At 43.4% G+C, this 13541-nt stretch overlaps 1 protein-coding gene across 1 annotated transcript; it reads left to right on the forward strand.

The window, feature by feature from the left end:
* Nucleotides 1–2293: 2293 nt before the first annotated feature.
* On the forward strand, nt 2294–7133 carry c1d (C1D nuclear receptor corepressor). Its single transcript, XM_029655397.2, has 5 exons — nt 2294–2370; nt 3039–3181; nt 4699–4765; nt 4920–4975; nt 6088–7133. The coding sequence occupies exons 2-5, from the start codon at nt 3044–3046 to the stop codon at nt 6481–6483; spliced, it is 657 nt and encodes a 218-aa protein (XP_029511257.1). The 5' UTR covers nt 2294–2370; nt 3039–3043; the 3' UTR covers nt 6484–7133.
* The last annotated feature ends 6408 nt before the right edge of the window (nt 7134–13541 follow it).

Here is a 13541-nt window from a genome sequence, read left to right on the forward strand (position 1 = left end):
TTTGTCACACTGCTTTGCTTTATCTTGGCCAGGTCAGTTGTAAATGAGAACTTGTTCTTAACTGGCCTACCTGGTTAAATAAAGGTGAAATAAAAAAAATAAAAAATCAGCTACCAAGAGCGTTATCACACAGTCATCCGGAACAGCTGGTTTTCTCATGCATGCTTCAGTGTTGCTTGCCTCGAAACAAGCATAAAAGACATTTAGCTCGTCTGGTAGGCTCGCGTCACTGGGCAGCTCGCGGCTGGGTTTCTCTTTGTAGTCTGTAATAGTTTTTAAGCCCTGCCACATCCGACGAGCGTCAGAGCCGGTGTAATAGGATTCAATCTTAATCCTGTATTGACGCTTTGCCTGTTTGATGGTTCGTCTGAGGGCGTAGCAGGATTTCTTAAAAGTGTCCCGCTCCTTGAAAGCGGCAGCTCTAGCCTTTATTGCGGATGTAATCCATGACTTCTGGTTGGGATATGTACGTACGGTCACTGTGAGGACGACGTCATCGATGCACTTATTGATGAAGCCGATGACTGAGGTGGTATAGTCCTCAATGCCATTGGATGAATCCCGGAACATATTCCAGTCTATGCTAGAAAAACAGTCCTGTATCGTAGCGTTCACGTCATCTGACCACTTCCGTATTGAGCGAGTCACAGGAACTTCCTGGTTTAGTTTTTAATATATACTTGGTATTTTGACAAGTAGGGCTATCTTCTGTATACCAACCCTACCTTGTCACAACACAACTGATTGGCTCAAATACATTAAGAAGGATAGAAATTCCACAAATTAACTTTTAACAACCTCATTAATCTGGTTGAGAGAATGCCGAGTGTGCAAAGCTGTCATCAAGGCAAAGGGTGGCTACTTTGAAGAATATCTTGCTAGCTAGCTAGCAAGCAACATTTAACATTAACTAGCTAGCAATTCAATTATCTAACACATAGCTACATGACATTAACTCAGAGCTTTAATATCTAAAACACCTTGGTCAGTCACACTTACCTTGGTCAGTCACACTGCATGTTGCTAAAGCTAAAGACCCTGGCTAGCTAACTAGCTGTGTTAGCGAGCTTGATGAAAACTCTTGCTTGCAGGCTGAAGACTAAAATATCTTCTTCAAATCAATGTATTTATTAAATAATCAAATAAAATGCCATTATTCATTTTTTATTTAACTAGGCTAGTCAGTTGACAGGCAACCCCGGCCAAACCCTAACCCGGACATCGCTGGGCCAATTATGCACCACCCTATGGGACTCCCAATCACGGCCGGTTGTGATACAGCCTGGAATCGAACCAGGGTCTGTAGCGACATCTCTAGCACTGAGAAGCAGTGGATGCCATTATCCATTATCCATCTGAAGAAAATTCTAAATTGCAATGGGCCTCGGCTGTTCTGTCAGTTGACTGTGGGTTGGGGAAACTCCAGGGTAGGATTAGAATACCCCTGTGTTATAGTAACTCTGTAGAGGGCGGTCAGAGTGACAGGACGTTCATACTAGATCTGCTCTTTCAGATCCCTAAATGCCACAGCCATGGGATTCTGCTCGTGTGACCAGCACATATTACATCTGGATGAGGTTTGGAAAGAGACACTCTAATCCATTAGGCCTCATTCAATAGTTGATATCATTATCTAAAGTGCAAAGATTTACCAAAGGTTTCCATACACATTTTGCCGAAACTGTAGCAGTCTGTGAAATCATCTTACCTGAGAATTGCTGCCATCTGCTGATAAAACCTTGATACTGACAACAGTTTCACCAACTTTCAATGGGGAATGTTGGGAATCACTTTCTCCATCCACTTTCTCCATCCATTCTACATTTCGGAAAATGTAGGTTGTAGTTGACCGTGCAATATTTCATGGAGGTATCATAATCGGCTACGACCTCAATCGCAACCCCATTCAAACCTTAATTTAGTTTGATGGAATTTCAACTTACACCACACAGCTGAAAAATAAAAATGTATCGATTTGCAAGAGCATGAAAAACAAATTATGGCTTATGTCCACAGTGTGTAATATTTTACAGCGTTTCCTCCGACGCTCACTGTCTATGTTGGAAACCATAATTTTGCTCTCTGTGCAGCGCTTTGCTAGCACTCAAATGATGTTAATGGTCCTGTTTATTATGCCATTGCCAACTAAATGAATCACATTCTACTAACTTTAATTTTAAAATAGCCAGGATAGCCCCTCACAATATGCACTTTTAGCGATTGAATGTACATTTTGTTTTCTGCAATCCAACACAGTAGAGGGCGCTATTGAGCATCGGTGTAGTGTCGATAGGCGAAACACAAAACATAGAAGAAGAGAATGTTGCCGCTTACGTATTTCCGGTTGGACAACAACGTGTGGAGAAACAGGTAGCTAGCTAGCTTCTCATTATTACATTAACCAGATAATATAATGGATAATATAATAGACAAACTATTCAACAATGAGTAGTTAACGGAGTGTTGCGAGGGGATTTGTCATTGACAGGAATACAGTGTTTTCGCTGAGCCGTAGCTTGCTTAAACGCTAGCTAGCCAGCAATATGCATGGCTATTTTAGCCACATTATCAATGATATTGCTTCGCCTCTTCCTAGTCATCTTGGCTACATCAAAGCAGGTGGTATAGATGCGTGTAAAACAGACGGGTTGGTTTAGATTGTTGTTAACGTGTAAAGTATGTTCCGTCTCCAATGTTTTTTGAAAACAAATAAATTACTAATATATGAGTGTTACATGAATCCTATCAATTTGGATGCAATCAAATTATATTTAAACCAAATAATGTTGCAGGAATGCTAATCTTTTGTTTCTAACAACCAAAATTATTTCAGAACCATCTACGATGGTGAATGTCGAGCCTCTTCTTCTTGTTGAGGTGGAACGACTCATGGTATCATTAGTAGCTAGCTAGCGACCTTGTCTAGTGTCTACAGTACACTCAATACTTTATGTCCCTCTGGATAAGAGCGTCTGCTAAGTGAATAAAATGTACTATGTCTATCTAGCTAATGTTAATTTCTTTCTCAATCTCCCCAGACAACATGGCAGAGGACATCCCTGTGGAAGACTACCCTACTGAGATTGAGGAGCAGCTCACAGGGTTTGAGTCATCAGTCGGTGCTGTCAACAACATGGTGCAGACCATCCTATCCATGCCAAGAAATGAGCTGGTGAAAAAAGTATGTTTTCAGACTGACCGGGTAGAAGGACTTGGTATTGAGTTCCTCTGAAGTCCTGCGGTGTATTCAGCTGATTACCGCTTAAGAACCAAACGGAGCACAAATGAAACGAGGAGAGACCTAGCTGAATTTGTCCAATAGAAACTAGTTTTCGATGCAACACATTTTCCGTTTGTAGTTTAACGGTTTCTGTCGCAAAAAGTTTTTCAACAGTATCGGCGTAATGAATACACCCCTGATTATTGGGGATGTCACTCTGAGTCTGTCACATATTCAAACGAACAGAACAGCAATATTTAGGCCTCTGCTGTTAAACCCTCACCAATTAAGAGGTTTAATTACACTACTGAACTGGCGTGCACATAGCGCCCTGCTCAAATCTACAGCTCCGGGTCATATTGTCAACAAGGCAGGCAGCATAAGGCATGCTTCAGAAACAGGCTACCACATGTATTTTCTATAAAATATATTTGTTTGAATTCTCAAACTACACTGAACAAAGATATAAACGCAACATGTAAAGTGTTGGTCCCATGTTTCATAAACTGAAATAAAAGATCCTAGAAATGTTCCATACATGCAAAAAGCAAATTTCTCTCCAATTTTGTGCACAAATTAGTTTACATCCCTGTTAGTCAGCTTTTCACCTTTGCCAGGATAATCCATCCCCCTGACAGGTGTGGCATATCAACAAGCTGATTAAACAGCATGATCATTACACAGGTACACCTTGTGATGGACAATAAAAGGCCACACTAAAATGTGCAGTTTTGTCACACAACACAATGCCACAGAAGTCTCAAGTTTTGAGGGAGCTTGCAGTTGGCATGCTGACTGCAGGAATATCCACCAGAGCTGTTGCCAAGAGAATTTAATGTTAATTTCTCAACCATAAGCCGCCTCAAACGTCGTTTTAGAGAATTTGGCGTTCAACCTACCTCACAACCGCAAACCACGTGTAACCATGCCCAGGACCTCCACATCCGGCTTCTTCACCTGTAAGATTGTCTGAGACCAGCCACCTGGAAATCTGATGAAACCGAGGAGTATTTCTGTCTGTAATTTAAAGCCCTTTTGTGTGGAAAAACTCTGACTGGGCCTGGCTCCCAAGTGGGTGGGCCTATGCCATGGTTCCACCTCTGCCCAGTTATGTGAAATCCATAGATTAGGGCCTAAGGAATTCATTTCGACTGACTGATTTCCTTATATGAACTGTAAAATTGTTAATTGTTGCATGTTGTATTATTTTTGTTCAGTATAGTTTTGCTTCAGAAGGCAGATAAATCATGTGTGTTTTCTATCAAACACTTATTCATGTGAAAACAGGGAATACTAACTCATTACTGCTTGACAATAGGCTACATCGGTTTTGAGCCAATTTCACCAGTGGCTCTCAGCTCATGCCTGGGGTGCAGCCTGGTAACAAAACGAATACAAATCACTTTTAACTCTAACTCTGCCTAGCTATCGAACTGGGCGAGCTAAAACAAACCCTCTCAATGTGTCTCTCTTAATAGCTGGATCCTCTGGAACAAGCCAAGCTGGACCTAATGTCTGCATATAGCCTCAACTCTCTTTTCTGGAGTAAGTGTGCTTTGTTTTCCTGCAGATCCAAGTTAATATTATAAAATGATATCCAGTCTGCACATTTTTGGGGGGGAGGTGTAAAGATGTTGAAATGATTTGTCACCACAACACTCCCCATGTTAAATTACTGTGTCATTCTTCTTGTTTACAGTGTACTTGGTCACACAAGGAATAAACCCAAAAGAACATGCAATCAAACAGGAGTTGGTAAGATATTACATTTTTACCCTGAAGAGAATTCCACTCCTCCCAATCCTATTTTGTTCAGTCAATTGTCAACTTACATAACCTGCATTCAAAACCCCACATACACAGCGTACAAAACATTAGGAACACCTGCTCTTTCCACGACAGAGCACGTTTACATACACACTAATAATTCAATATTAAATTATGGCAGAAGGCCGAGTATGGCGTAACATTAGCCATGTAAACACCTTACTCTGCTTATCTGTCATGGAAACAGCAGGCGTTCCTAATGTTTTGTACACTGTATGTATGGTTATAATGGAAGTAAGCATACGCCGATTTAAACGTGTTTTTCGGCATTTATCAAATGTCCCATCAGTAGCCTGATTTCAGATGTCCATGTAAACATGATTGTTAAGGAAATCGTTCTTCTTGCAGAGCATGTAAACATGATTGTTAAGGAAATCGTTCTTCTTGCAGAGCATGTAAACATGATTGTTAAGGAAATCGTTCTTCTTGCAGAGCATGTAAACATTTTAAACAAGCTTATTATATTAAGCTGACTACCCACAATAATCATATTGTTTGCATGTAACGTTGGTCAGGTGAATCCAGGGGTCAGCTATAATCCCTTATTGATGACACTTGTTGAATCCACTTCAATCACTGTAGATGAAGGGGAGGAGACAGGTCAAAGAAGGATTTTTCAGCCTTGAGACAATTGAGACGTGGGTTGTGTATGTGTCCCATTGAGGGTGAATGGACAAGAGTGGCTTTGAACGGGGTGTGGTAGTAGGTGCCAGGTGCACCGGTTTGTGTCAAGAACTGTAACGCTGCTGGTTTTTCACGCTCAACAGTTTCCGTGTGTATCAAGAATGATCCACCACACAAAGGACATTCAGCCAACTTGACATAATAGTGGGAAGCACAGGAGTCAACATGGGTCAGCATCCCTGTGGAACGCTTTCGACACCTTGTGGAGTCCATGTCCTGACCTATTGAGGGCAAAAGGGGTGTAACTCAATATTAGGAAGGTGCTCCTAATATTTTTTCCACTCGGTGCCTACTGTAGATAGAAATAAAAAAATATTATGTCACCTAAATCCTTTATTTTCTTGTCACCTGACTAGGAGAGGATCAGGACGTATATGAACCGTGTGAAGGAGATCACTGACAGGAGGAAAGCAGCCCGTCTGGACAAAGCAGCGGCGTCTCGCTTCCTCAGGAACGCATTGTGGACACTTGAGGAAGGGAGGTCAAAGGACACGCCGGGTGGTGACCCTCAGGACACGCCGGGACGTGCCCCCCAGCACACACCAGGTCGCGGCCAGCACAGGCCAGATCGCGGCCAACGCACGCCAGGTCGCGGCCAGCACAGGCCAGATCGCGGCCAACGCACGCCAGGTCGCGGCCAGCACACGCCAGGTCGCGGTCAACGCACGCCAGGTCGCGGCCAACACACGCCAGGTCGCGGCCAGCAGAAAAGCTTTGATGGCCATCAGTCAAAAGGACCCAAACTCAGCTGAGAGGAGGTGGAGCAACACCAGGGGCTGGTTCCTCGCTGGCCTCTACCACGTTTCCTCGGCCCCCTTTTTCTATGTGCACCTGTCTGAAAGTACCTGATAGGTACAAGCAGCGCCATATCACTTGTTACCATGGACACGTGACTCATGAGCCACTGGTGTTTTTGTAATGCGCGCAGACACACACACACTTTTTTTTGTGCAGAAATAGAAGTTCATCAAATTGTTTTAGTTTATTTTCACTCTTCAAACCATTTTTAAAGAAGTCATTGTCATAACATCCGACAAAATGTCTGGATGATCTTGATGTTCTACCAGCCCTATTATCTTAGACGAGAACGATACTTTTTATATGCATCTGTATAATTTAGACATCAAAACTTAGTTTTTTTTGCTTCCTGTGATTATGGTTTTGGATCCATCTTGTTTCAACTATAAAGTCTTTATTGATGCTGTTCATTGTTCATTCTGGTAACACCCTACATAGCATCCTCCGTCTGTAGGGCCCTACTATGATTAAAGAATGCCACTCGGGAAACCGTCAATTGTAGATCCGACATGTCTCTCGTGTTTAGAAAGTATTCCGCCTGGTAAACACTGTCCTGTGTCTGTATTGGATCTCTCTTGTTTCAACTATAAAGTATTTTATTGATGCACGGGTACTGTTCATTCTGGTAACACCTTACATAGCATCCTCCTTCGGTAGGGCCCTCTGGGGCATCTTTATTTACATTTACATTTAAGTCATTTAGCAGACGCTCTTATCCAGAGCGACTTACAAATTGGTGCGTTCACCTTAAGACATCCATTTATCCATCCAAATGGTACCCTTTTCTCGACAGAGTGTGTCACTTTTTGATCGGAGCCCTATGGGGCAACAGGGTACCATTTTAGACACTACCTCAGTCTTCATTTATTACATTCTGCAACCAATCAGTTTGTCCCTATAATCAAGCTCAGGAAGTAAGGACGGACGTACTGTACGCTGGTTCCCCAGGAATGAGGGATCATTCCACATCTTTGCTCTTCTCATTGTCTTTGGTCCAGGGACATTTGTTTAGTAGAGTTCTGCATCTCTTTTCCACTGAAGTGTTGATTCTACGCCGTTCAAAGAAGTATCACAGGGGTCTAAGAGGTGCTAGAGGCTAAAGACCCTGGCATCCGTTATCCATCTGTTATCCATCTGGCGCAGGGGTCTAAGAGGTGCTATAGGCTAAAGACCCTGGCATCCGTTATCCATCCGTTATCCATCTGGCGCAGGGGTCTAAGAGGTGCTAGAGGCGTCACTGAAGACCCTGGCATCCGTTATCCATCTGGCGCAGGGGTCTAAGAGGTGCTAGAGGCTAAAGACCCTGGCATCCGTTATCCATCTGGCGCAGGGGTCTAAGAGGTGCTAGAGGCTAAAGACCCTAGCATCCGTTATCCATCTGGCGCAGGGGTCTAAGAGGTGCTAGAGGCTAAAGACCCTGGCATCCGTTATCCATCTGTTATCCATCTGGCGCAGGGGTCTAAGAGGTGCTAGAGGCTAAAGACCCTGGCATCCGTTATCCATCTGTTATCCATCTGGCGCAGGGGTCTAAGAGGTGCTAGAGGCTGAAGACCCTGGCATCCGTTATCCATCTGTTATCCATCTGGCGCAGGGGTCTAAGAGGTGCTAGAGGCTGAAGACCCTGGCATCCGTTATCCATCTGTTATCCATCTGGCGCAGGGGTCTAAGAGGTGCTAGAGGCTGAAGACCCTGGCATCCGTTATCCATCTGTTATCCATCTGGCGCAGGGGTCTAAGAGGTGCTAGAGGCGTCACTGAAGACCCTGGCATCCGTTATCCATCTGGCGCAGGGGTCTAAGAGGTGCTAGAGGCGTCACTGAAGACCCTGGCATCCGTTATCCATCTGGCGCAGGGGTCTAAGAGGTGCTAGAGGCGTCACTGAAGACCCTGGCATCCGTTATCCATCTGGCGCAGGGGTCTAAGAGGTGCTAGAGGCGTCACTGAAGACCCTGGCATCCGTTATCCATCTGGCGCAGGGGTCTAAGAGGTGCTAGAGGCTAAAGACCCTGGCATCAGTTATCCATCTGGCGCAGGGGTCTAAGGCACTGCATCTCAGTGCTAGAGGCGTCACTGAAGACCCTGGCATCCGTTATCCATCTGGCGCAGGGGTCTAAGGCACTGCATCTCAGTGCTAGAGGCGTCACTAAAGACCCTGGCATCCGTTATCCATCTGGCGCAGGGGTCTAAGGCACTACATCTCAGTGCTAGAGGTGTTGCTACAGACTGGTTCGATTCAAGCTGTATCACAACCGGCCGTGATTGGGAGTCCCATGGGGCGACTCACAAATGTGCCCAGCGTCGTCCGGGTTTGGCCGTCATTGTAAATAAGAATTTGTTCGTAACTGACTCTGACTTGCCAGAGACGTGAGAATGGCTGGCTAGAGTCCATACAGTCAGTCATGAGAATGGCTGGCTAGAGTCCATACAGTCAGTCATGAGAATGGCTGGCTAGAGTCCATACAGTCAGTCATGAGAATGGCTGGCTAGAGTCCATACAGTCAGAGACATGAGAATGGCTGGCTAGAGTCCATACAGTCAGAGACATGAGAATGGCTGGCTAGAGTCCATACGGTCAGAGACATGGGAATGGCTGGCTAGAGTCCATACAGTCAGTCATGAGAATGGCTGGCTAGAGTCCATACAGTCAGTCATGAGAATGGCTGGCTAGAGTCCATACAGTCAGAGACATGAGAATGGCTGGCTAGAGTCCATACAGTCAGTCATGAGAATGGCTGGCTAGAGTCCATACAGTCAGAGACAGGAGAATGGCTGGCTAAAGTCCATACAGTCAGAGACATGGGAATGGCTAGCTAGAGTCCATACAGTCAGAGACATGAGAATGGCTGGCTAGAGTCCATACAGTCAGAGACAATGGAATGGCTGGGTGGTAGCCTGTTAGTGACAGGCTAAGGTTCAGGGCAGGGTACTGGGTTGTTGCCTGCTACTGACAGGCTAAGGTTCAGGGCAGGGTACTGGGTGGTTGCCTGCTAGTGACAGGCTAACGACATTAATTATTAATTATTTTGTTGATTTCACGCTTTTTTTTTTTATCGATACCAATAGCACCTCACTTACTCCGCTCTACTCAGCCGGTCTCCCTCTTCCTGGTCTCTACCTCCACCCTGTATGATCCTGACAAGCCATCTTCTTTCCCCTCCATCAGGATGAAGAACAAAAAGAATATGAGAGGTTTTTTTCTTTTCTTGTCTGTGCTTATATCACCATTTTTTTGACTTGGCCCTGTATCCCCAAAATTGTTAGAACCTTCGTAGGAGCATCGTTATAACCCAGGCTGTTTACAAAAACCCTCGTTACTAATGTTTCTCTTGAAAATAATTGGGTATATCAATAAAATGACAAATGTATTTATAAACCACTTTGTACATCAGCAGATGTGACAGTGCTTTTCAGATACCCAGCTGAAAACCCCAAACAGCAAGCAATGCAGATCCAGGACAAACTCCCTAGAAGGCAGGAACCTAGATGACACGCAGCATAAGATAACCATGAAGGTTATAGTAGAGGGGGTCAGATAATAACCATGAAGGTTATAGTAGAGGGGGTCAGATAATAACCATGAAGGTTATAGTAGAGCGGGTCAGATAATAACCATGAAGGTTATAGTAGAGGGGGTCAGATAATAACCACGAAGGTTATAGTAGAGGGGGTCAGATAATAACCATGGAGCTTATAGTAGAGGGGGTCAGATAACCATGAAGGTTATAGTAGAGCGGGTCAGATAATAACCATGAAGGTTATAGTAGAGGGGGTCAGATAACCATGAAGGTTATAGTGGAGGGGGTCAGATAATTAACCATGAAGGTTATAGTAGAGGGGGTCAGATAATAACCACGAAGGTTATAGTAGAGGGGGTCAGATAATAACCATGAAGGTTATAGTAGAGGGGGCCAGATAATAACCATGATGGTTATAGTAGAGGGGGTCAGACAATAACCATGAAGATTATAGTGGAGGGGGTCAGAAAATAACCATGAAGGTTATAGTAGAGGGGGCCATATAATAACCATGAAGGTTATAGTAGAGGGTCAGATAATAACCATGAAGGTTATAGTATAGGGGGTCAGATATTAACCATGAAGGTTATAGTAGAGAGGGTCAGATAATAACCATGAAGGTTATAGTAGAGGGGGTCAGATAATAACCATGAAGGTTAGGGTAGAGGGGGTCAGATAATAACCATGAAGGTTATAGTAGAAGGGGTCAGATAATAACCATGAAGGTTATAGTAGAGGGTCAGATAATAACCATGAAGGTTATAGTAGAGGGGGTCAGATAATAACCATGAAGGTTATAGTAGGGGGTCAGACAATAACCATGAATGTTATAGTAGAGGGTCAGATAATAACCATGAAGGTTATAGTAGAGGGTCAGATATCCATGGAGGGTATAGTAGAGGGTCAGATAATAACCATGAAGGTTATAGTAGAGGGGGTCAGATATTAACCATGAAGGTTATAGTAGAGGGGGTACATTCACTGTAGAGGATGTGCTACGGAGTGGAAAATATATAACACAGTCATTCAGTAGCAGAGCGCAAATTGGAAGTTGCATATATTATAGTGGCAAGTCACCACTATAGTAAGTGTTGATTGGGCAATGCAGCTTTGGGGTAGGAAAGTTCTTCTTACATTCAGTACCAATCAAAAGTGTGGACACACCTACTCATTAATAACACATATGGAATCATGCAGTAACCAAAAAAAGTGTTAAACAAATCCAACTATATGTTATAGTTGAGATTCTTCAAAGTAGCCACTGTTTGCCTTGATGGCAGCTTTGCACACTCTTGGCATTCTCTCAACCAGCTTCATGAGGTAGTCACCTGGAATGCATTTCAATTAACAGGTGTGCCTTGTTAAAAGTTATTTATGGCAATTTTCTTCCTTCTTAATGCGTTTGAGGCACATCAATAGCATGTGTTATAATCTGATTGCTGTTATACTTTAGTGTGTATGTGAAATTTAGGGTAGGGCTGCCAATTTTGCATTTCCTTAATTTTGGGGCTATTGCCAACACTAACTGTCACGTAAAACGTAGGTTCTGCATTTAATATATACAACAATGTGCGATTAACATACAGTTAATGTACAGTTCTAGGATGTTAGTGCACTGTCTGGCAATTTACATTTAGTTTAATTTAACCTTTATTTAACTTGGCAAGTCAGTTAATAAGAACCAATTCTAATTCACAATGAAGGCCTACCCACAGCCAAACCCTAACGATGCTGGGCCAATTTTGCGCCGCCCTATGGGACTCCGAATCACGGCCTGTCGTGATACAGCCTGGAATCAAACCAGAGTCTGTAGAGGCACCTCTTACACTGAGATGCAGTGGCCTTAGACTGCTGCGCCACTCGATAGACCAATGTATAGTCCAGAAAAAATAAGATCAGTCTTTACTGGTATCCTAGAGAGGCAATATTGAAAATATTAAAGATCATCTGAACCTTGTCTGAACGTCTTTATCTGCTGACCTTTGTGGCCCTGGGTCTAACTAGACGGCAATGTGCTGCATGGAACAGAAGGGGTCCGTCCACCTATTTCTCCACAGACAACGTGGCTCTGTGCTGCGTAGCTTATAGCACCAGATGACAAAGGCTTAGTCAGATAATCCTCGTCGCCATCTGCCCCATGGCCGCCCCACTCAGAACCTCCCAAATTCAAACCTCAAAAACAGGGCACTGGCAACAGATGCTAACATGTGTAACTAGCAGGTGCTTCATTAGGAAAACAGACCGGCGTACACCTGCTGCGGCAGCTGCTCGGGTTGCGTTTTAAACGGTAGCATATACTATTTATCAGGATACGTACAGTATGATACGTACCGATTTAGATCGTCATTTGTAACATATAGAAATGGTAGGCTGGAGATGGTTGGAACAGAAGGCAACGCTAGATGAGATGGGAAAGCTTCACATGTGCTGACGATCGCTGTGGATATCTGTTGCCTTTACGTTGTTCTGTTTCAGACAGGCTCACCAGTAGTGGGTGCCAGTGTCTTTTCTTGAATCCAAATCAACACATGGCATTCAATACTGTTCATTTTGTATTTTTGAAGCATCAAAAACATTTGCATACAGTAGATTACATTGTTGTTCTTAAACAGAGAATTGACCATCAAGTGGAGGTGGGCATATAACCTTTTCAAGGATCATGTCTACATAGCCTTAGTCAGGATCAGTGAGGTCTCGAGTGTAATGACTGTTAAGCCAATTTACGTTTCCCAGCCAGAAAATAAATCGTCACTCAAACAGAAAGGGGAACTAACAGAGAATCACGGACAACAACCAAAACTAAACAGGTGAGGTTTTTAGGAGGGGTTCTGAAATACACTCATGGAGGTGTCCACTGAAAGTTCACCTAGCAACAACAACTGCAACCGAAGACAACCACCGCGAGCGACCACGACATTTCCCCAAGAACAGGGAAACAAAAGAAAAACCCACACCAAAGTAAAAGACAGGAAACGAACCAAAGTAAAAGACAGGAAACGAACCAAAATAAAAAGACAGGAAACGAACCAAAATAAAAGACAGGAAACGAACCAAAGTAAAAGACAGGAAACGAACCAAAGTAAAAGACAGGAAACGAACCAAAATAAAAGACAGGAAACGAACCAAAATAAAAGACAGGAAACGAACCAAAGTAAAAGACAGGAAACGAACCAAAGTAAAAGACAGGAAACGAACCAAAGTAAAAGACAGGAAACGAACCAAAGTAAAAGACAGGAAACGAACCAAAATAAAAAGACAGGAAACGAACCAAAGTAAAAGACAGAAACGAACCAAAATAAAAGACAGGAAACGAACCAAAGTAAAAGACAGGAAACGAACCAAAATAAAAGACAGGAAACGAACCAAAGTAAAAGACAGGAAACGAACCAAAGTAAAAGACAGGAAACGAACCAAAGTAAAAGACAGGAAACGAACCAAAGTAAAAGACAGGAAACGAACCAAAATAAAAGACAGGAAACGAACCAAAGTAAAAGACAG

This window comes from Oncorhynchus nerka, linkage group LG23, assembly GCF_034236695.1.
Source record: "Oncorhynchus nerka isolate Pitt River linkage group LG23, Oner_Uvic_2.0, whole genome shotgun sequence".
Classification (NCBI taxonomy): Eukaryota; Metazoa; Chordata; class Actinopteri; order Salmoniformes; family Salmonidae; genus Oncorhynchus; species Oncorhynchus nerka.